Source organism: Physeter macrocephalus, chromosome 13 (genome assembly GCF_002837175.3).
Source record: "Physeter macrocephalus isolate SW-GA chromosome 13, ASM283717v5, whole genome shotgun sequence".
NCBI classification, from domain to species: domain Eukaryota; kingdom Metazoa; phylum Chordata; class Mammalia; order Artiodactyla; family Physeteridae; genus Physeter; species Physeter macrocephalus.
In genome coordinates, this window is record NC_041226.1 from 19,484,959 (window position 1) to 19,508,282 (window position 23,324).

The 23,324-nt window shown below is 44.2% G+C and overlaps 1 protein-coding gene and 1 non-coding gene across 2 annotated transcripts; both read right to left on the bottom strand.

The window, feature by feature from the left end:
• Positions 1–216: 216 nt before the first annotated feature.
• CYSLTR2 (cysteinyl leukotriene receptor 2) lies at positions 217–20,754 on the bottom strand. Its single transcript, XM_007116201.3, has 2 exons — positions 20,646–20,754; positions 217–1,394 (listed from the first exon to the last, which is right to left on the bottom strand). The coding sequence occupies exons 1-2, from the start codon at positions 20,723–20,725 to the stop codon at positions 350–352; spliced, it is 1,125 nt and encodes a 374-aa protein (XP_007116263.2). The 5' UTR covers positions 20,726–20,754; the 3' UTR covers positions 217–349.
• On the bottom strand, positions 14,545–14,617 carry TRNAG-CCC (transfer RNA glycine (anticodon CCC)). Its single transcript has one exon. It is a non-coding gene; the product is annotated as a tRNA-Gly (tRNA).
• Positions 20,755–23,324: the final 2,570 nt, after the last annotated feature.

Sequence of the window (23,324 nt, forward strand, 5' to 3'; positions counted from 1 at the left end):
CCCAGCCGCTCCGCGGCATGTGGGATCTTCCCGGACCGGGGCACGAACCCGCGTCCCCTGCATCGGCAGGCGGACTCTCAACCACTGCGCCACCAGGGAAGCCCCCGGTCTGACATTTCAAGTTGCAAGACTCTAATAGGGATTTTTCCTGCTATACCCTCTATTTAGACTTAAACACTGAAGATACACTTAATGAAATTTTTGAAGTAGGTCTTATTAACAAAAGTCATGGTCAATTAAATCTTGGGAATCGACCTTTGCTGGAAATGGTATAAATACAGTCATTTGGAGACTACGTGTGAATGAAGGTAGATACAAGGACATAGGAACAGCCTCGCCTAATAACCCCTTACACTCTTGTTTCCTTCTGTAACCACACACACACACACACAGGAAAGCTGCACTTTGTTTGCTGTGAATGACATTTCCTGAGTGCAGACTTTAGTCTGTCCTTAAAATTCTCACCAGCAAAGTAATAGAGCAAAGGGTTGAAGCAGCTGTTGGCCGCTGCCAAAGCCAGTGTGATGGCCACAGCTTTATGCAGACTCTCTTTGCATCTATCCACATTCCACTCAACTAAATGGAGGGTTCTCAGTATGTGATAGGGCAGGAAACACAGGAGGAAGATGATCAAGGCAATGATGATGGTGGTTAGCGCTTTCCTGTGAGAAAGACGCAGCCCTGTTTCTGGGACCTCCGCCTTTAACAAAGCTCGAATGATCAGCAGGTAACAGATGCTGAGCGTGCAGAATGGCAGCAGAAAGCCCACCACCAAGGCAATGTGGTTCATGGTCTTCAGTTTAATAACTTTATTAGGATTCAGCTCCAAGCACAATGTGACATTGCCCTTCAGCTCAGATCCAGTTTTCAGAAGCACTGTTGAGGAAGCCATGATAAAGATCCATACGACCCCACATAAAATCCAGGCATTCTTGACGCTGGTGGCATGAAGGAGCCGGAAGGGGTGAACAGTTGCCAGGAAACGCACAACACTCAACACAGTCAGGAAATAAATGCTGCTGTACATGTTGACGTACAAAGAAAAAGACATAATTCTGCAGGTTAGGTCCCCAAATATCCAGTTGGAGCCTCTGAGATAATAGTCAACCCTGAAGGGCAGTGTGGTTGTGAACAAGAGATCGGAAATGGCCAGATTTAGCATGAAAACATTCACAGATGTGGACTTCTTATAAGGTTGCAGGAAAACATATATGGAAAAGCCATTTCCCAAGGCTCCCCAGATAAATATTATCAGGTACACGGTGGGGTAAAATTCTCTCTTGAAGGTTTCAATTGTACAGTTCCTGCTGCTATTGTGATTGCTGAAGTTGCCGTTGGGTTCCATTTCTGATATGGAGACGGACGGAGGTAAGGACACTGGTTTTCTCTCCATGCTGAATTAAAAAGAAACAGATACAGAAAGTTACTTCCTGCTTACATTTTTCCAGGTTTTAATGAAACAGAGAGAAATACTAGCTTTTCTTTGAAACCTGAGTCAAAAAATATTGGCTATATTTTACTATATGCTTACACTTTTACTGTATGCTTATACTTTTACTATATGTCTTTACCGTATGCTTCATTACATTTCATGATAAAATTCTGGAATGCAGAATAAACATTAATTTATTTGGTTGAAGCCGAATCCTCAAACTGGGGGGACTTTTGCCCAGTGCCCAAATGAAGATCATCCAAAGCTTGTCTCTGACCCTGGAGAAAGTCATCAATTATACAGCTTCTGCTCTGGAAGCTGACAAAGATTCTCTTCTTGATCAGACTCTAGCCAAGCTCTTCTGAGTCCTCTTCGCAACCAGGTGTCAACCTTGGCCTACACAGACTTGAATAACAGCTAACATAAAAGTGCTAATATGGTTTATAACTGCTCAAGGCTGCATCTCTAGGATGACCATACCCTCCCCTTCTTACATAGCCTGAGAAAACTCAAGGCGGCTGAGAGAATTTTCTGTTTGTTCCAGCCCACACCTGGACACAGGGCCTCTGCCTCCAGCCTCTGTGGAAAGAGGTTAGAGCCTAACCTCTATAAGTGCCAGTTAGCAAACTCAGATGTTTTTCACTTGGATCAACCTTCCCTTCCAACTTTCTGTACTTTTTTGGGAAAATTTATTTATTTAATTTATTTATTTTGGGCTGCGTTGGGTCTTGGTTGCTGTGTGCGGGCTTTCTCTAGTTGCGGCGAGCAGGGGCTACTCTTCATTGTGGTGCGTGGGCTTCTCAGTGCGGTGGCTTTCTCTTGTTGCGGAGCACGGGCTCTAGAGCGCAGGCTCGGTAGTTGTGGCACATGGGCTTAGTTGCTCTGCAGCATGTGGGATCTTCCCGGATCAGGGCTCGAACCCGTGTCCCCTGCATTTGCAGGTGGATTCTTAACCACTGCGCCACCAAGCCCTACTTTCCGTAATTTTTTAATTCCCTGGCTCTACTGAGCCCCTGCTCACTCCCCTCTCCTTTCCTTCATTCTCTCCCTTTAAAACATCCAGTTACCTCTGAGTTCAGTTCATGTTGGACTCTTTTCCCTATTGCAATAGTATATTACTGAATAAAATCTGTCTTACCACTTTAAGTAGTGTGCAGCTTTGTTGATCTTTGACCAAGCCTTGGTTTAAATGTAAATTCATTAGGCAGAGTTGTCATGGATAATCACATGGCTCTTAATTTCTTCTTTGCTAGCCAAAGAGACATTTATACTAGACATTTCTTGCCTCACCTAGATAAACACTACAGAACAGCCCATGACTGCAGAGGTAGGGGGAACCTTCTGGATGTCTAGGAAAAAACAGGTAGATTGTGCGTGTGGGTATTTTCTTTGTCTGGGTATGATAGTCTGGATCCCTGTTTTTCAGAGTCTAAGAACTAATAACCATTTTCATTTCTGCAAAATCCTGCTTTTTTGAATCTTACCCCCAAATTACACAAGCACAAATCCTATAATAATTCCTTCCTAACACTCTCTTTCTGAGATGGCCTAATTTCCCATGGTGTACATTCTGCATTGATACCACAAATCAATAAACTCAACTGTGTTCAACTACAGGTTTGTTCCTATAGGCCTTTGACTAGAAGACACTGACTCTGAGAATTCACATAATGATCTAAAAACTAAAAGAAGGGCTTCCCTGGTGGCGCAGTGGTTGAGAGTCCGCCTGCCGATGCAGGGGACACGGGTTCGTGCCCCGGTCCGGGAAGATCCCACATGCCGCGGAGCGGCTGGGCCCGTGAGCCACGGCCGCTGAGCCTGCGCGTCCGGAGCCTGTGCTCCGCAACGGGAGGGGCCACAACAGTGAGAGGCCCGCGTACCGCAAAAAAATAAATAAATAATAAAAACCAAAAGAAGTATGGTAAAACATTAGTTAAATTAACCTACCCAGATATATGATTTGTAAATATACTTCTGATGCAGTAAATATGCTTTTCAATTCTTCAGAGACCCATGTGGGGGTGCAACTCAGAAAACATGGTTGGCTTGTAAATAATGTAACAAAAAAAGTTTTTCCTTTAATTCGGCACTTCCCAAATCATCTTCCATAAACTACAAATTCCACGAGATGCTTTGTGTAAGAAAAGGCTTCTGTGTTCAAATCAGCCTGAGAAACACAGCAAGCTTTATTGTCCCTCTCTTGGAGATTCATAACTCATGTTAAAGGCTCTAAGAGGTCCTAGAAGGAAAAAAAAAAGTCTGCTTAATACAGACTATGCCTCCTTTTTTTGACTCTGAAAACTTTTTTGCACACTAACACATTCTAATATCCCACAAGTGTTCTACAAAATCTTCCCTGTGAAATGCTGATGTTATTATATAATTTATCTAGAAAATGGTTTTGATAGAAAAGGACGAGGATCCCTACTTAATGGTCCAGATCAGTCAACAAGGGTTCAAGTATCTGAAGTCAAGCGGTTCTAAGCATTTCCTATTGGGGAAATGAGCATTTCTGGGCATCCATTATGTTGTTTGCAAAAATGGAGATGGTATTAGTTTTCTAGGGCTGCCTTAACAAAGTACCACAAACTGGGGGGCATAAAACAACATAAATGTATTTTCTCAAGTTCTGGAGGCCATAAGTCTGAAATCAGGGTGTCAGCAGGGCCATGCTTCTTTTGAAGGCTCTAGGGAAGTATTCTTTGCCTCTTCCAGCCTCTGGTGGTTACCCCCAGTCCATGGTATTCCTTGGCTTGTAGATGCATACTCCACGTGACTCTGTCACCTGGTATTTTCCTTCTGTATCTTTCCATCATCTTCCTACTGTGTGTCCGTGTCTGTATCTTCTCCTCTTCTTATAAGAACACTAGTCATCCTGGGCCTAGGACCTACCTTAATCCAATATGACCTCATCTTCCCTAATTACACCTGCAAAGATCCTACTTCCAAGTAAGACCACAGTGCTTATTTGGAACCTGGGGTGAGAACATGGACATATCTTTCAGGGGACATAATTCAACCCACAGTAGGGATATGTAACATATGTTTCATAGAGTTGTTGTCAGGATTACATGAGAGATAGAGAGTCTTACAGGCTACTTGGCACCGAGTAAGTGCTCCCTAGCTGCTCCACTCACATGAATCAGCACAGGAATGATCTAGCTTCAACGTTTGTTATCCCAGTGACCACAGGGAAGAGTTGATGACCTCAATTCTCACATTCCTACGAAAAGTAAAAATTACACTCTTCTTGGTGTTTACTAGAAAGGTATACTCTACAGAAACACTGATTACTCTCAGATTATTCTGATCTTTTTATTATGAAAATATCTCAAGCCTTCTCCACTCCTTTGCTCTGAGTCTGTTCCTACCAGAGAACCTTCTGATAACCCATCAGCTTAGTCAGGCCTCTCTGGAAGTGTGGACTGTGGATCGTGAATGGAAGATTCCAGTAAAGTGAAATCGCCCATTGTAAATATACAAATCAGAATTCTGGGTAAAGGACTTCCCTGGTGGCACAGTGGTTAAGAATCCACCTGCCAATGCAGGGGACATGGGTTCAAGCCCTGGTCCAGGAAGATCCCACATGCCGTGGAGCAACTAAGCCCGTGCGCCACAACTACTGAGCCTGTGCTCTACAGCCCACGAGCTACAACTATTGAGCCCCCATGCCACAACTACTGAAGCCTATGCGCCTAGAGTCCGTGCTCCACAACAAAAGAGAAGCCACCGCACTGAGAAGCCTGCACACCACATCGAAGAATAGCCCCCGCTCACCGCAACTAGAGAAAGCCCACGTGCAGCAACGAAGACCCAACTCAGTCAAAGATAAATAAATTAATAAATTTAAAAAAAAAAGGAATTGTGGGTGAAAATGTAGAAGACCCCTGTGAGTCTGGTGTGTGTAAATTGATTTTTTGAGGCCTAGGAGTAGACTGACCAGATGAAATTTCTCCTATGCAAAGCTGATATGTCACATCCTATTTCTGAGATAACTTCAGGGCCTTAGTTCTGATTGCATGGATGATGGCTCTCCCTCCCCTTTTGATCTGTCTCACCAGCAAGTCTGAGGTTTCTAGCTTGGGTTGCAGGGAGAATGGTGAGGCCATTAGCTGGGCTTGGAGATACAGTTCAGAGAAATAATCACATGGAGGCTGGAAGTCTGTAGGGAAAGGGAATACAGCAAAAAGAGAAGCTTGGAGATTTTGTCTTAACTCAACTTCAGAGAGAATTAGAGATTCTATTGATTGGCGGGGCCAAGACAGAAGGATCAAACCCCAAATCAGGTAGTACAGAGTTGAAACGCTAGAAATAGTACAGGCAGCACGCACAAACCAAGTCCATGAAGCCAACGTGGAGTTGGATCAGGTGTCACAATTATGTGTCACCTCTGGATGGGCAGAGCACTGGAACCAGGGTTAACACAGAGCTCAGAGGACAAATAGACAGGCAACGGAGCTAAGCCTGATGTGTGACCAGCCAGAGGAATTCTCATGATGTGTTCCATTACAAACGGCCTTCTTTGAAAAGGACAGAGTCTTGTCCACACAGCCCTGACTTCGGAGCCAGGATTCGGATATAATCTTAGGGAAAGCTTATATCAGGAAAGGGTCTGAAAAAGTGGAAATAGACTTGAAAGCAATCAAGTCCTTAAGATTTTTGACCATGAAGACCTTAAAACCACTTCTCCCATCTCAAGACCAACAGGGCCTGTACATTGCAATGAGAAGGGCAACCTGGGACCGCGCCCTGCACTCCTCCATCACTGGGGGTGGCAAGCATGAAAGGACAGCTACAGATGCTGGGGAAAGTCCCTTATCATAGGCAGAGCATGGGATCCAGCAGGTATGAGCACAGACAAGAGATCATAAAAAAGATGGTAACGGTTGCTCCACAAGGGAATTGAGGGATATGGGGGGACCAACGACAGACCCTAGCAACAGGGACTTCTTGAACAATTGGGGAGGAAGGCAGAACTCATGAGGGAAGGTCAGTCTGCAAGCAGCAAGGCCCTTGTACTTCCAGGCCATGACGGAAGAAGCGGACTTTGGATCTGAGAGGAGGGTTGGCCATTGCAGGCAGGCCCTGAGTCCTGGAGAACCTCAGTGCTGGACAATACTTTGGGCACAGAGACGCAGGCCAGGGACGCCAAGACAGAGGCCCTTTTCCCCTGTTGAGGTGGGGACCAAATCTCGGGAAAAAGAGAGATGCCCAATTTTAGAATTGAGGCGCCAGATCAGGATCAGATCTACCCCAAGTGTAACACTGAGTCCCAGAGTTACTTCAATTCCTCTGCCTCGGATTGGGATTGGTTCTGGGCCCTGGAGGGGCTGGAGGGAGACGGGAGTGGGAGTGGTCCAAGGCTGTCAAACAGCCCCACTTGTAGGAAGAGGATAACTACAGAAGCTGAGACTTTGATTCCAAGAGCATCTTAATCCTTGGAAAGCTAAAGAAAGAAAATACACAAAGGTCATTCCTAGAAGCCTCATGTAGCTAACAGCCACAGGCTAAAAGCAGGGCCAGCTCAGATCCATCCAAAACTCCATTAAGCTGGCCACTTTCTCTTGAGAAATCTTTAAAACACTTTGACTGTTCTTTTCCGCCCATAAAAAATACACTTGACTACACCACACTGCAAACTTTCACTAGACTGTTAAAAAAAAAAAAGGAAAAGAAATGGCCTGTTAGAAGTGTCTGTGAAAATCAGCCAGACCAATTAAGTATGTGACAGGAAGCTGAGAAATATATGAAGAGGTAAATTCAAGGGAAATTAGGAAATAAATTGACAGCGTAGTTTGCACTGCCTTAGAGGGAGAGCACAGCTTCCGGGAATGAAAGTGGTCTTGGAACGAAGAAAGAATTGAGGCTTTGTCTCCTTCAGCTTTACTGATCATAAAACAACAAAGAAGAAACAATGCAAAGCAGCAGCAGATGGGGATTCCAGATTGCAGTTATGCAGAAAACCAAACATGCTGCACGACCAAAGTCTAATGAGGATGAAGAGCTCATGTGGATGATTAGAACGTTTTCATGGTCACTGCGAAGCTGCAACTGTTCAAAACCTCACGGAAGTTATTTTTATTTATACTTAGAAAAAAAAACTTTTTTTGAGGCCTTGCCAGGATAGACCTTGCCACACATCCTGCCCCCATCATCAGCACTGACCAGGACTGTAAGTCCACAGGTGTGCTTACCTTCGGTTCTCAGGTACAAGCCTGTGACCTGGCAGCAGAGCCCAAAGACTGAGGCCCTAAGACGCAGTGACACAGTTTGAGGAACTGCAAATATGATAGTGTAGGTGAGGCATGAAGGGAAGGATGAGGTGGGCAGAGGGTAGTTTGAGAATGACTTACATCCACACTGGCGAGTTTGGGTTTTATCTTGAGGGCGATGAGAGCCCTCGAATTGTGGGGAGCAGATCTGCATTTTAAAGGTGTGATTCTGGCAGCGAATGGAGGACTTTTTGGAAGAAGGCAAGCCTCGGTCCTGAGAGACACGTGGGGATGTTCTTGTGATTGTCCAGGAAAGAGGGGGTGAACATATCTGGATGAAACTGAGAGTAGAAAGGAATGAGAGTTGACTGGAGTTGGGGATGGACTAATTACGGAAGGTCAGGGGCAGTTGGAGGTGGGGATGGTCAAGGACCCTCTCATGTATTTTGGGGGTGGGGGTGGGGAATGGTACATTACATTGATAAAAAGAACAGAAGAGGAATAAGCGGAAGTTGCTGTTTGGGGTGGTAAAATGAGTTCAAGTTGGGGCATTTTGAATCTGAAGCATCTATGAAACTTGTCAACTACAAATTGGCACTTGCCATCTACCTCTACAAGGATTAAATCTGGTGCCACTGCAGCTGCTGACCTTCAACTCCCCCTGAAAGGAATTCATGGTGGAGATCAGCAATGAGGCACTCGGTGCTCTGAGAAAAATTGGCAGAACAGGTCTTCAGAGATCTAGATATTTTCAGGAGCTGATTTTATGAGCCCAATTCTTGCATCTTCTCATATCCAGAAAAACACTAAATTCCTTCACGGTGATGTCTGCTCCTCGTGACTAGCAGTAACCCTGATGAGAACTTCTGCAAAAATATGTGCTTGAGCATGTATTCCCCCTTCACCAAAATCACGTATATATTGACCTCTCCCCCCGCCACCCACCGCCACCTCTTTGGAGCAGTTTCTCAGAGCTATCTGAAATGCTGTCTCCCGGGCTGCAGTCCTCATTTTGCCCCAACTAAAACTTAGAGCAGAACCTCAGGGGCTTCCCTGGTGGCGCAGTGGTTGAGAGTCCACCTGCCGATGCAGACCTCGGGGAACATCAATTAAGGGACAGGCAAAGAGAATGGGAGCCTGGAAAGACGATTCAGAAAGACTGGCCGAATGATAAGACGCAATCAGGAAGGCAACTTCTGGGAATTCCCTGGTGGTCCAGTGGTTAGGGCTCCACGCTTTCACTGCTGAGGGCCCAGGTTAAAAAAAAAAAAAAGAATGCAACTTCAAGGAGGGGAGAGTGGTCATTGGGGATAAAAAGTGTCAAGTGTCAGGAGATTTACAATAAGCTTATCAGTGTTCAGAGGGGGTGGGGCGGGACTCCAAGGCCAGGAAGCTGATAAAGAAGCAGGGGATGGGAAAAGTGACCACTTTCTCAGAGGAGAGAGAGAACATCTCAGCTCAGCTTCTGTGAAGGGTTTGTTTTTGGAGGAAGTCAGGGAGGGAAGATGCATTCTTTTCTCTTGAGACACCTTCTTACTCTCAGCCCATCTCCTACAAATGACTTCAATGTCTTCTTCTGTTCATTTCTTGTCCTATCTTTTCAACATCAGACACCTGAACAGGGCTAGAGTAGAATGTACACCGAATCTGAAGTCCAGCAGATGTGATTTGACTCCCAACCGTCCCACTTTCTAGCTCTAAGACTTTGCACCCCTTGTCCCAGCAATACCTGTATTTTCACAAGCGAGATTCAGCTAGTGGAGCCTGCCACAAAGTGACAGATGGTGGGAAAAGCACAGAAGTCTGGGTCCTGGTCTGCCAGTTGCTAGGTACACATGGCCTTGGCTAACACATCACTTAGCTTCTTTGGGGAAGTGTGTCTGTAAAATGAGGGTAATGCTGCCCCTGGACTCCATATCAGAAAAGAGCTCTGAGAGGAACAAATGCAATAATGGACGTAAAAACACTTTGAAAACCATAAAGCTGACATTATTGCTATTATTTTGCCGCTCCCCAACGCCAGGCAGCGGAAACCTGGATTTGCACTTCTTCGGGTACTGTTCACAGTGCTCTCTTTAACTCTGCCTTTCCCCTCTTCTCTCTCCCCCTCCTCCCCGATCTGCAGGGTGCCCAACTCTAGTCAAGCCGTCTTCAACACCTGTATCACCTTCTGCATGTCACCTTACCCAACGGACACTTTCACGGGTCTCTCTCTTTTCACTCCTGCAGCACTTGTAAGTAAACTACAGCAGCCTGAAATTAATTCTTCATGTGTTTTGATAGATACATCTTAGGCAGACATTACACTGGCCTCTCCAGATTATGAGACTTGCAAGAGGAAGGGACAGTCCTCTACTGATTTTGCATACCTTATTCTGCCAAACACATATTTGAGGGAACTTGGTAAACTCTTAATCACTAGACAAATGAGTTACCATAGCAGGCTCATAAAGTGCATGTGTTAGACACAGATTACAGAATCTGATGGTCCAGGTGAATTCACAGGCCCATTATTCTTCTCCTCCTCCTCACTTACGTCTACGTCCAACCACCATGTCCTTGTGGGTTTGAAGTTTTCCGTAGTGGGAAGCTTCTGTTTTAATAACCCAACCTGCTAATCACAACTCTCTCCACAATAATGCTCTTTATCTTCCCTAATAACCTTAGAGCATAACTTGGATTTTAGCTCCCAGAGCTACTGTATACTGTGCAATGGCGAATAGAACATTCTCTTGGAAGTTCATAGAAATGTTGGTGTAAGGTCATAGAGCCAAATCTGCCACTTTCAAGCTTGGGAATCTTGCACAGATAACTTATCTTCTCAGAGTCTCAGTTTCCTTATCTGTAAACAGCATAACGAACGTGAAGTATTTTGCACAGGGCGAGCACACAAATATTTTGCACGGGGTGAGCACACAATGACGTTTACTACTATGATTAAATCTCAGAGTGTGGGCTTAGGCATATGATTAAAGAGGCGAAACGGATCTCAGAGCATTTGTAAAAATATAAAAGCAAAGGCTGAGAGATGACTTAATGATAAAAATGGTGAAAGGAATGACAAGGGTTCCTCTCTGCTGCAGGGAAGCAGTAGTAGAGCAGCAGGTAAGAACACAAACTCTGGTTTGAATCCTGGTTCTTTCACTCACCAGCTCTCTGTGACCTTGGACAGCTGCCTTTATCTCCCTGCCTCAGTTTCTTATCAGTAAAATGGAGATAATGAAGACAATAGTCCTTACTTCTCTGAGTTGTTGTGAGGATTAAGCAAGAAAACATGTGAGTGGCACTCAGGTCAGAGCCTGGACCAGAGGAGAAAGCAGGATATGTTAGTGAAACCTGGCACAGAAGCCTTTCTGTCCCCCTTTTCTTGTAGGGAACAGACTCCAACCTCCATGACCTTCCCTGAGATCCAAAGGGCAGATTCAAACAGTTGCTAATCCGGGAAGGAAAGGGATGCAAAGACAAGGGAGGGGCAGCCAAGAAACGGTAGTGCAGCCTTGGGACAGGGTCCTGGTTCTGCCTCAAGGGAATTAAAACCCAACAAATGGAAGATGTCAGCATTCTTCATACTGGAGAAGACCACCTGAGGCCAGATTAAAGAAACCAGAGAAGCTCATTGAGAAGATTACCTGAGGGACTTGCGGTCCAGTGGTTAAGACTCCGTGCTCCCAATGCAGGGGGCACGGTTTGATCCCTGGTCGGGGGACCTAAGATCCCACATGCCGCATGGTATGGCCAAAAAAAAAGAAGAAGAAGATCACCTGAGACCAGATTAGGAGTGTAGGTGCTGCACACACGCTAATCTTGTTCAGCAGCCCCATCCTTGAATCTTTTGCTCTAAAACTCATCAAATCCTCCTGGGTTGGGACACACAGTTTCAATGGCAGGGGTCCACTGTGTCCCCCATTGCCTGGCAAAGCAATAAAGCTATTCTTTTCTGCTTCACCCAAAACTCTGTCTCCGAGGTTTGATGCAGCACCAGTTGCACGGAGGCTGAGCTTTCAGCATCATTAGCTGTTATTATTGCAAAGGCTCACAGACTTAGCTCCCTGAAATTGTGCAGAGAGGATTCGACCCTCTGGATTGGAAGATTCTACAACCTCAAAATCCCAGAGGCCCTGGAGTGCAAAACTGATATGCCCCACAAAACAGAGAAGTATCAGTGAGTGCCTCGTTTTTGAAATCCAACACTGCTGGCTCAGCCCTCAGTTGTAACAGGCTCCAAATGTCGTGGTGGAAGCTTAAAGCTTCGGAGACTTCTTTAGCCTCCCAGGAACAGTCTTGCACTTTTAGAATTTTGATAAAGTGAATTAAATGCTTGGAGACCAAAACAGAAATACAAATGAAAAGATCTGAGATTACAACATCTTTTGAATGAGAAACTGAGCTGGTCTCCAGGCTTCCAGAATAAATAGGGAGCAGGGGTGCGAACAACATGGGGCCCTGTTTCCATGCAGTCAGCACCTCAGATTCTGCTACTCTGATCGTCCACCCACCCTGTCTCTCCCAAAATGCCTCAAAGTGCAAGTCCCGTCTCACACCGCCAGCCTAATGCTCCTTTGCCTTCTGAATGCCATTTACTTCCTCACACCTCATAGCTGTGAAGTCAGCCCATCGTTGAAAGGGGTGCTTGCAGATCTTCGGTAAACCAGTAGGTGTTAAATAGCATTTATGACTTTGGAAGTCCCCCAGGAGCAAATTCTCCAATTTATTTTCTCTGTGCTGCAAAGATCTCATTAACAGCTCTGGGCCCCAGAGGGACTCCTCAGCCAGGGTTCTGGGCCTGATAATTCTCCCTGCAGGCTGACCATGAAGTTTCCCCTCCAGGGCCTATGGCCTAAGTAGAGTTTCATTGTCTCATATCTGTCCTCTGGCTAGGAGTCCACATTTGGAAGTTGAAAAGCTCGTAGGGCCCAACCTCTCCTCCCAGATCCCAACCAAACTGTGCCAGACTTGCCCCCAGAGCTCAGCAGACAGAAAAGTCAGTGTGTTCTTCCTAAGATTTCTGGGGGTTCCTGGAGAGCTTGAAGCCCTGAGGATCCATCTTTGGACCTGGTCTGTTTTCCATCGAGGGGAAGAGCTGAGTGAGTCCTTGCAGCAAGGGTGAGAATAGTCCCACCAGGCAGAGGATCCCTTGGGGGCCCGAGTGCTCTGAGCAGTTTCCCGCTTGTAATCGCCTCCTCTCACTGGCTTCTTTCACAAGGAAACTGTCCAGCCCCCCTTCACTATTTCTCCCCAGATTCCTCAGGAACCCACCAGGATTGGGCCAGTAGGAAGGGGGATATTTGTGATTAATCAGTCTTTCAGCCCTGCTTCCTGACTAAATTCTAGAAAGTTCAGATGAAGTTCAAAACCCTCCCAAATAACTTCTGAATTTCATTATCTTGGTTTCCTATTTTATTTCTAAAGACCAGACACACTCTATGGTATTAAGTTTCCTAATTAGAATCTTTTCTTGAAATCACAGTCATTGGGTTGTCAACTTCTTAGCGATTTCTACCTGCTGCTGATCTACATGTGCCCTTTAGCTGGCACCTGCCTCTCTCTCCTTCTAGCACTTTCCCTGATGCCTGAGAACCCACCAAAGCCTTCCTTGCCTGGATTCTGCCTCAGGCTGCTGGGCCCTCTTGACATATTGCCTGTCAGGCCCCGTTTGGGGTGAGGCTGGACATGCAGTGCACAGTAGCTGTGGCCTTCTCCCACTAAAAGGAGAACTTTGCTCAGACCACAGAGTGCGTGGTAAACTGACATCCACCAACCCAAATGCACATGGGCAGATGGAGGAAGAAACACCTCAAGAAGAAGTGTATTGCCAGAGCTGCCATCAGGACAAAGATCAGCATGGGTGAAAACTGATAATCTGGAGAGTGTTGGTACGGTCAAAATATCAGATCTTTTAAGTAGCAGCGTCTTGCTGACGGTTTAGCAACAGCTGCCTTTTTTCTCTCTTTTGCTGACAAGCTTTTTTATTCACTTGATCGGTCAGTTTGCGTGTTCTCTTCTGAAATTCCGTTCTTGAGAATTTCCCTGTGCAAAGAGGTGCCTGTGGGTTACGGACACTTTTGGGGATAACTACACCTTAAAACTGGACCCTTTTCACAATTTCATTGTTTGTTGTTCTCCCAGAGAACAACTTATCCCAGGGATATGGCAGGGCCTGAACCCTAGCAGAAGGTTGGCATCTAAGCCCATGAGGGGCCTCTCTGCCTCTGAGAGCGACACGCGTGGCAGTATCTCGACATCCTTCTTCCTACTTCCATCCTTGTTGAATCACCTTATTTCATTCTCTAATAGTCTCCGAAAGCTAGCATTTCTTCCATGTTCATCCGAACCACTAACACTCAGGCCCCACAATAACCAAACAAATTCAACACAGAGAAAACTTAACATGTAAGGAGAGTTCTGGGCTCCTTGGAGATACGGCTTCATTTTTTTTTTTTTTTTTTTTTTTGCGGTACGCGGGCCTCTCGCTGTTGTGGCCTCTCCCGCTGCGGAGCACAGGCTCCGGACGCGCAGGCTCAGTGGCCATGGCTCACGGGCCCAGCCGCTCTGCGGCACGTGGGATCTTCCCGGACCGGGGCACGAACCCCCGTCCCCTGCATTGGCAGGCGGACTCTCAACCACTGCGCCACCAGGGAAGCCCCATTTTTTTTTTTTAAAGCATTATTTTGACTTAGTGCTGTCTTCTCTCTGGCTCTCATAACTTCTTGGTTCTTCTATGTTAATAGACTATATAAGCCTATAAAGCTGATTGTGGATTTAATTTTATAAAAATACCTGAGCTTTAAAAAAACATTTTATTTATTTATTTATTTAGGCTGCTGCGGGTCTTTGTTGCAGCACGTGGGATCATCGCTGTGGCATGCGGACTCTTAGTTGCAGCACGCATGCGGGATCTAGTTCCCTGACCAGGGATCGAACCTGGGCTCCCTGCATTGGGAGCACAGAGTCCTAACCACTGGACCACCAGGGAAGTCCCAAGCATTTAAAAAATCATTTTCTAATGCACTGCATCAGTGTATCAAGGAAGATTGGAGGTATCTGTTATTAACCCAATTTCTGATCCAAAAAAGGCCACAGAATCATTCTGCATCTGAGTCTCTGATTTCCAAGTCTTCTGATTCCAAAGACAGAAAATCAGCAAGTATTATCTCAGAGGCCATTGCCCTATTCATTCCAATAATTTCCAAGGGATTGTGTCAGCATTAGGACTCTCCCTGTCCACAATCAAAGTGACTAAGTGACATGACTCAGGGGGCTCCCCCAAAGCCCACTCACTCAAATGAAAACTCCCTCTCTGCCTTTCCCCTTGGCATTTCATATCCCATCATTAAATTCACTTCTTGGAGCAAAGGAATTATTTACCAAGGTAGTTAGTTAAACAGCATAGGATTCCTGGAAGGATTCAGAGGCGTTAAGAAGTCATAGGAAAATTTGGGGAGTAAATCCCAACAGGATCCAAATCCTAGCTCTAGCCCTTACTGGTGGTGTGGACATTAGCAAGTACTCAGCCTTTCGGTGTATTGAGGGGACCAGGCAGGCAGCACACTGAAATCCACGCCCCCCAGCTGCACCGAGCCTGGCACATCGTACACTTTCAATGCATTAGCAAGCCTATGCGAGCCTGACTGCTGCCAGGGCAAAAAAAGCCTAAGAACTTTTCAGTATGCCAGGTGCAGGATGCCCGTAAAAGATAGTAAGAAACTGATGAGAAAAAAATGTTTTCCTGTGTCTCAGAAAATTGAAAACCAGGGGAATTGCCCAGGAAAGAGCCCTAGCCAGCTGCCAGTAGCCTGGGGACAGTGGGCTTGTGTGACCTAAAAAGGAGAGAGCAAGGGGCAAAGCACACTGCCGGCTCCCCACTCCCCGAGACCATCCTGCCACCCAGTGTCTCCTCTGAGGCAGACATGCCCTTATTACCGAAGGTTTCCACCAGCCCCTCCTTCCATCACAGGGGCCAGCTCAGGGCCCTCCAATACAGGCTGTCACCTCGCCACCACTCTCCTCAGTAAAATCCACTCCAGCTTCGTGGAACTTATTTCAGTGCTCCAAACATACCAGGTTCTGTCTTGCCTACACGCTCTGAGCTCCAGCTCATCACCTGGCTCTCTCTTAACCAGCCTCAGGTATTTTTCCAGAATCACTTCCTCTAGAAAAAGCCTCCTCTGCCCCCTCCGGGTCTTGACCGACTGCTGATTCAGTGCTTTCTGTCCTCACACGAGCCCACGGGGCAGCCACTAGCTCCTGTTTATCCCCACCTACCAGAATGTTTGCTCGCTGAAGGTTAGAATGCCTTACTTGTCACTGCTGTATCCCAGGCTCTGGCACAGCTCATGGCCGTAAACATGCACAAAGAAATGACCAGTGAGTGAGCAAATGAAGCTATGATCCAACACCCCCTCATATCATGTCTCACTGTGCTGCCTGCCCAGATATCTCCTGGGGAAAAAAAAAATCCCAATGGTCTTTTGCAACGGAATGATGTTAGTGCATTTTTCCTCACAAACATTCTGTCTCTGAAATTCAAATCTAAGATTTGGGGACAGTAATATATAGGGTCAATGGCATGGGGGCAAAAGGAAGACTACAAAAAGGAACCCAAGCATCATAGGAGGTGACCCTCTTTATATCTCTGAGGGTTGCAAATTGTCTTTCTGCCTCCGGCCCAACAAGTTCTGCTACAGCTAACAAGGGGAGTTGCCTTCAGACCTCTCAAGAGAATTTGTAAGAGAGCAAAGTTATTGTTGAGGTAAGACTCAAAATGAAAAGAAACCAACTTACTTCAAAGAATCTGTGATGCCTCCAAGCATTCTGTAGATGATTGTGTTTCCTGTACCAGAGGGGCAAATGAGGTAAAACGCTCTCTCTGTAGCCTCACAGGAGGATACTTACATGGGAAATAGGTTTTTTTTTTAATGATAAAACTATTCTTGTTTTTATAATATACAATAGGAGTAATAACCTTGGACTGGACCGTTTTCATTTTTCCCAGCTTAATTAATCTTTAAACTTCCAGAGCGAACAGACTCCCCACCCTTTCCCTTCCTTCCTCTCTCTTAATTTCTCTGCTCCTCCGGTGGCCCATCTGCCCCTCCCCTCCCTTCTTCCTTCTTGTTCTTCCTCAGATCTGCTTCCTTCTTTGAAACCTCTCCTTGAAACAGTAAAGATGTAAAAAGCTTCTGCACTGGCCCTGGCTCTTCCTGAGGACCCTCCAACTTTGGGATTCTTTGGTTCCAGGTTGCTGCTCCAGCCTCCGTTTCCTTTGTTAAAGGGGTCAGCCCTTACTGCCGCTAAGTCATCCAACAGGAGAAGTTTTCCTTTAAAGATTGTCCAAGATTGTACTACTTTCTCCATGGGTCAGTTACTATAAAGAGGTTAGTAGGTTCAACAGAGAGGAACAGAAGCTTTTAACTAAAGTTCACATTCATTGATGAATTAATTTATTTACACCTGCCCATTTATTCTTTTTTTTTTTTGCGGTACGCGGGCCTCTCACTGTCGTGGCCTCTCCCGTTGCGGAGCACAGGCTCCGGACGCGCAGGCCCAGCGGCCATGGCTCACGGGCCCAGCCGCTCCGCGGCACGCGGGATCCCCCCGGACTGGGGCACGAACCCGCGTCCCCCTCATCGGCAGGCGGACTCCCAACCACTGCACCACCAGGGAAGCCCCCATTAATTCTTAATGGAGCCCATGTACTGGGTTGCCTGCAAGGACTCCATCCTCAGGCATTCTTCATCCAGTAGAAGGAATGAGACTCACACGTAAGTAATTCCAACACAAAGAAGGCAGTGGGCAGCTCCCTGAGAACAGCATAGATATAGTGCTGGGGGTTCTGTTATGGATTTGATAAGCCTCTACAGCAGAGCTGATCAACCCAGGCCAATTCTTGCCTTTCTCTGCATTACCCAGCTTGGCTGCTGTGTTAACCAGGGCTCACTGGGTAATTTCACAATCCTTTGTTAGGCTTTCACCTTCCAGGCTTAGCCTTGGGGGATTAGCACGCCACAGATGTCTGGTGTGCGTGACAAGCTAGAAAAGCAGGAGGAGTCCCTGAGTCTAGAGCACACGCAAGATACTCAAATGCCCAAGGGGATCCTGACACACAGACATGAATACACCGCAAAAATATATCACCTTTCTTCCAAAACGGATGTTGCTTATGTGATGAGGGTACCCTTGATGACCCCAGGTGGATAGGCAGGATAGATGGTATGGTGAATGAAAACATGTGTTTTAAGTTAGACCCTCAGCTCTGCCTCTTGGTCCCTCTTATTCCTGTACTTAAGACCCTCATCTGGGGCTTCCCTGGTGGCGCAGTGGTTGAGAGTCCGCCTGCCGATGCAGGGGACACGGGTTCGTGCCCCGGTCCGGGAAGATCCCACATGCCGCGGAGCGGCTGGGCCCGTGAGCCATGGCCGCCGAGCCTGCGCGTCCGGAGCCTGTGCTCCGCAACGGGAGAGGCCACAACAGTGAGAGGCCCGCGCACAGCAAAAAAAAAAAAAAAAAAAGACCCTCATCTGCAGAGGGAGGACGGGAGTGAGTATTGCTGAGGAAAATAGATGTAAAATGATTAACTTGGCGCCTGACACTTGGTAAGTTTTCAGTCGATGCGAGCTAACAATGACAGGAAGATTCATGACAAGTATGAACGAAAGTCATCAAGAATTAAATGAGTGGCTTCTTTATGGCCAAGGAAAGGAGCTGGGACCATTTCATCTGGAGGAGAGCCAACCAGAAAGACAAGAACAATTCTATTTAATTTACTTTACATTTTTATTACACAAGCAGTGAATGTGGTTAAAACAAACAAATAAAAACAAGGTAATACAAGCTGAAATAAACTTAAATTACAAGCTTTACCACCAGCCAGACATATATAAATGTTTGTGCCTTTGCTTCCTTTCATCTTTCTTCAAATATACATATTTTTCAACAACAACGAGTGCATATTTTAATGCAGTTTTGTACCTTGCTTTTTTTCTTATCACTAAACCATGATCATTTTTCTGTGCCAACTAGTAAGCATCAATGTCGCGTAAATAGCTAAAAGAATATTCAATTATATAGACATAACAAAATTTGAACACATTTTTTACAATAACCATTACTCAGGCTGTAAGGAAAGGGCCATGTATGTGCCCTGAACTGAACCAGATTGGGCCAACTCTGGTTCTACCCTAGGAAAGATCCTGCGTTCTCTTGGCCTCACTTTCTTAGTTTAAACTAAGAATTACACACTCCAGCACTCAAGGCTATACTGTGGATCAAAGGAACTACTGTATGTAAAGGGGTTTTGTAAACAGTGAAGTACTCTGTGATGTTGATGTCCATCAGAGAAGGTGCTAAACAGATATTCTCCTCCATCAAGTCACAACAAGAAGAGATTTCCTTAACGTGCTCTTGATCCAGTTTGGTTGAATCCAAAGAAGTACATCCCTTCCGTAGGCTAGGAAAGCAGCAGTGGAGGCTTCAACTTGGTTTAGCTGCCTTTGTCCTATTCTCACTTCCTGACTGGAGAAAGCAAAGCAACAGCTCTGGTTTGGAAATTCTGTCCACTTTCCTTCTGGGGACACAGGGTCCAGAGAAGGTAAGTGCCAGGTCTATGACCCTGGAAAGGCAGGGTCATCCACCTGATGCTCCCCCATTCAGTTCCATCAGTCTTTGCTCTTTAATATTAATGAAATTTATACCTATTAATAAAATGTAATGGCAGTGGCCACCTATTAAATGCCCACCTTGTCATTCATTGATCCTTGAAGAGTTTGCAAATGAAAGGAAGGCTGGCACCTTGGCGGAACACTAACAGACGCTGGGCTTAATTCTGATACTTTTAGAACATTCTGGAGCCTCCACCTCTCTAACTTCTAACCACCAGTGCACTGGAAACAGACCCATCTCTTTAAAGCATTAGCAAATTGGAACTCTCAAGTAGATTCTCGTCTCAAGGGTTTATGGGATTGAGGTGGAGAACAGAAATTGCTAGAAGTTTGACGTTTCACCCAAATTACTTTTGCATTATTTATACAGTATTGAAAGGAAGATTTGGGCGGCTTGCCTGATAGTGTATCTCCCTTTCCCTTAAAATGTATTACTCTCAGGTATGGATCAGACACAGGAAAATATTTCAAATAACCTAGGTCGGCTGTTATCACGCTTGCCACCCATTAGAACCACTTGAGAAATTTTTGAAAGTTAAAAAACAAACAAACAAAACCAAAACCAAACCAAACTAAAACAAAAAACCTACAGATGACTGGCTCATCACCACAAGTTAATTTTCAATTATTCTAAAGGTAATTTTCTAATCTCCCCAGGTGATTAGAATCAGGTGATTCTGACGGAATGTACAGCCAGAGTTGAGAACCGCCGATTGTGGTCCCAAAGGTTATAAGCAGATTATAAACACACGCTCACACAAACTCTTTCCCTCTCATTGTGCCTCTCAGTAAAACTGCTGCAATCTACATTCTCAAATCTAACCTCCTCTCCTCAAAAAACAAGACTCTGAATGGAAAAAATATATATCTTACATAATCAAATGACCCACTCTATAAAAATAGGAAAAATGCTTTATGGCCCCAAATAGGGGAATGCTTGGGTAAAGTACAGTAAATCTCCTCGATGCAATACTATGTAGCAATTTTAAATTATGATTATTTCCCACAGCAATGTGGGAAAATGTATGCTCTAATGGAAAAAAGGAATATAAATGTATCCATTGTGAAAATCCACTGTGAAAATCAACTAAAATCATAAGCAGACACCCAAAAAAGAATGGAAAGAAATACCCTGAAAATATCAATAGAAGCTGTGGTTTTTGCTTCCTTCTACTTCTTTGTACTTTCCCAATATTTTTTAAAATATCATGTATCTGGTAGAAAAAAAGTATATAGTAGAACAAAATATACTTACTTTTAAAAAATTACTCTTCTTACTATGAAGCGATAAGCAAAGCATAATTCTTAACAATGAGTTAACAAGGCAAAGATTAAAATGCTCACCTGAGTTTTCTTTCAGCTGCGTTGGCTCTGTCTCCTCTATCTCTTTTGTCTTCCTCCTCCAAGTGATTCAGCTTGCTCATTTAAAAGAAAAGTGAAACAGCAAATTGTATTTTATGAACAGTGTCAGCCAATAGCAAGAGAATAAGGAACTCTGGTCAGAAAGTCATCTGTGCTTTATAGAACTTTGGTGTGAGTGCTGGTGCTGGCTTCCTTCTCAGGATGAAGAGGGTAAGATTTCCACTTAGGGACTAATCTAAAGGAAGAAACCTGCATTAGCCCTGCCCCTCTAATGACTGTTTTTATCAGCATCTTTCACAACAGATCAAGGGGATGTGATGGGCTAGACTCAGGGTTTATAAGTGGCTTTTATTTCTCCTAAATGTCTTTGTTTCCACACAACAGTAACTTCAGCACTGAAGTACAGCACTTCAGAGCTATTTAGAGCAATTTCCATCCCCCACTTGCTTTTTCAACTTACTTGCACATGGGTGGAGGCCTTACCCATTCTGCTGAAAATGCTGTCAAAAGTTATCTATGGCATCCTCATTGCTCACGTTAAAGGTCCTTTCTCAGTCCTCATCTTCCTTCCTCAATTTGTTTTGCGCAGTTAACCACTGCCACTTCTCGCTTCTCCGACGCTCTCGGTTCTTATTCTATCCCTTGGATTGTTTCCTCTTTGCTTCCCTTTCTTTCTTTCTCTCTTTTTTTTTCCTTCCCTTTCTGATTCTCTTCTATCCTTTCTCTAAATGTGAGCTTGCCCCAAAAGTCTGTCTTCTGACCTCTTCTCATCATATTCTCTTGTTTTAACTATATTATCCACATCTATGGCCAAAAGACAGCTTTTCTAGTCCCTGTCCAAGCGCATCCTCTCCCATTTACCCCATCTAATCAAATGGCACTACAATGATTCAGCCAGTTGATCTGACCATAAACCTAGAGGTCATCCTTAAATTCTCTCTCTCTCCCACAGCCAACATCCAAGCCAACAATTTCATTGGTTCTACCTGCAAGATATGTTCTAAGCCTAACCATTTCTCACCTTCACGATTTCATTACAATCCTCAGCATGTCTTGAATGTTGCAGTAACATTAGGCAAGAAATAAAAGGTGTCCAAATTGGAAAGAAAGAAGTAAAATTACGTCTGTTCACAGATGATATAATCCTATATGTAGAAAACTCTAAAGATTACACACGCGCGCGCGCATGTGCGCACACACACACAGACCTGCTAGAACTAATAAACAAATTTGGCAAAATGGCAGGATACACAAAAATCAATTGCATTTCTATACACTGACAATGAACAATCCAAAAAGGAAATTTCATTTCTAATAGCATCAAAAAGAATAAAATACTTAGGAATGAACTTAACCAAGGAGGTAAAAACTCGTACACTGAAAATAAAACATGGTTGAAAGATATGAAAGACATAAATAAATGGAAAGATATCTCATGTTCATGAACTGGAAGACAATATTTTTTATATACTACCCAAACTGATCTACAGATTCAGCACAATCTCTATCAAATTCTCCATGACATTTTTACAGAAATAGAAAAAACTCCATCCTAAAATTCATGTTGTAAAAATAAAAAACAAACAGGGACTAGCCTTGAAAATTCCAAGAGCAAGCAAAACCAGTTTAGTCACACAACTAAAGCTAAACTAAAATAGATTAAATTGAGCTTAATTTATTTTGCAAGACTAACTTGACCCGGGTCAAATTGTTTTGACATTTTTGACAAACTTCCCAAAATCAAATTCTAAATTGGAGTCCTTCTGATCTGGAAGCAAGTTGGGATCTTCTAGAAGGCCCCTGGAACATCCCAAAAGATTTGTTTTCTCACCTTTTAAAGGAGATAAGTTAAACTGATTAGGCTTATTTGGTATGTTAAATTATATAAGAATCATTGTCAGTTAAGTGATACTATGCTTTCTTTATGTTGTATTTGTATAGATATATGTGTTCTAGAAATGATATGAAATTCCTAAAATTCTGATATAATGGTATCAGTCATAATTTTCAAATGTATGTCACAGAAATACCTAAATTTATTTGTCAATTGTGTTATTTGTGTGTGTCTGTATGCGAACTTTCACCAGATCTTTAACCATGGCTGTTTTTGTCTTTTGTCATTTGTCAATGGTTATTGCTTTACCCTGATGCTTTTGCAAAAGTGTTCTTGCAAAAAAATGCTTTATCTTCAAAGAAATTCATGGAGAAGACCCTGACAAGTACTTTAGGATGCAGGTTTCTGATAACTTTAAGATCATAACACTGAACTGAATAAGAATTTCTAAAACTCTGATGGAAAACTGATGAATTCATAAAACTGCTAACAAAAGATCAAGATAAATAAGAATTAATTACAGGATACTAAATGAACTGATGAGGATGATTATAATTTTTATGACTTCATTTAAAACACTGCTGCTTCTTTAATGTTTTGCTTTTGAGATTCAAAGAACCCCCTTTTCTCCTCTCTTTAAAGCTATCTATCTATAACTAACAACAGTTTGGTAAAGTATATCTTGGCAGCAAAGGTTAAAACATCTGTTTTTTTCTCTCTGCCTGATCCCTCCAGAATTTCTGAATTTCTTATTAAATATTCTTATTTTTCATGACAGTGTACGTATTTGTCTATGTTCATTAAAGATCTAATCTCTTTATAATAGG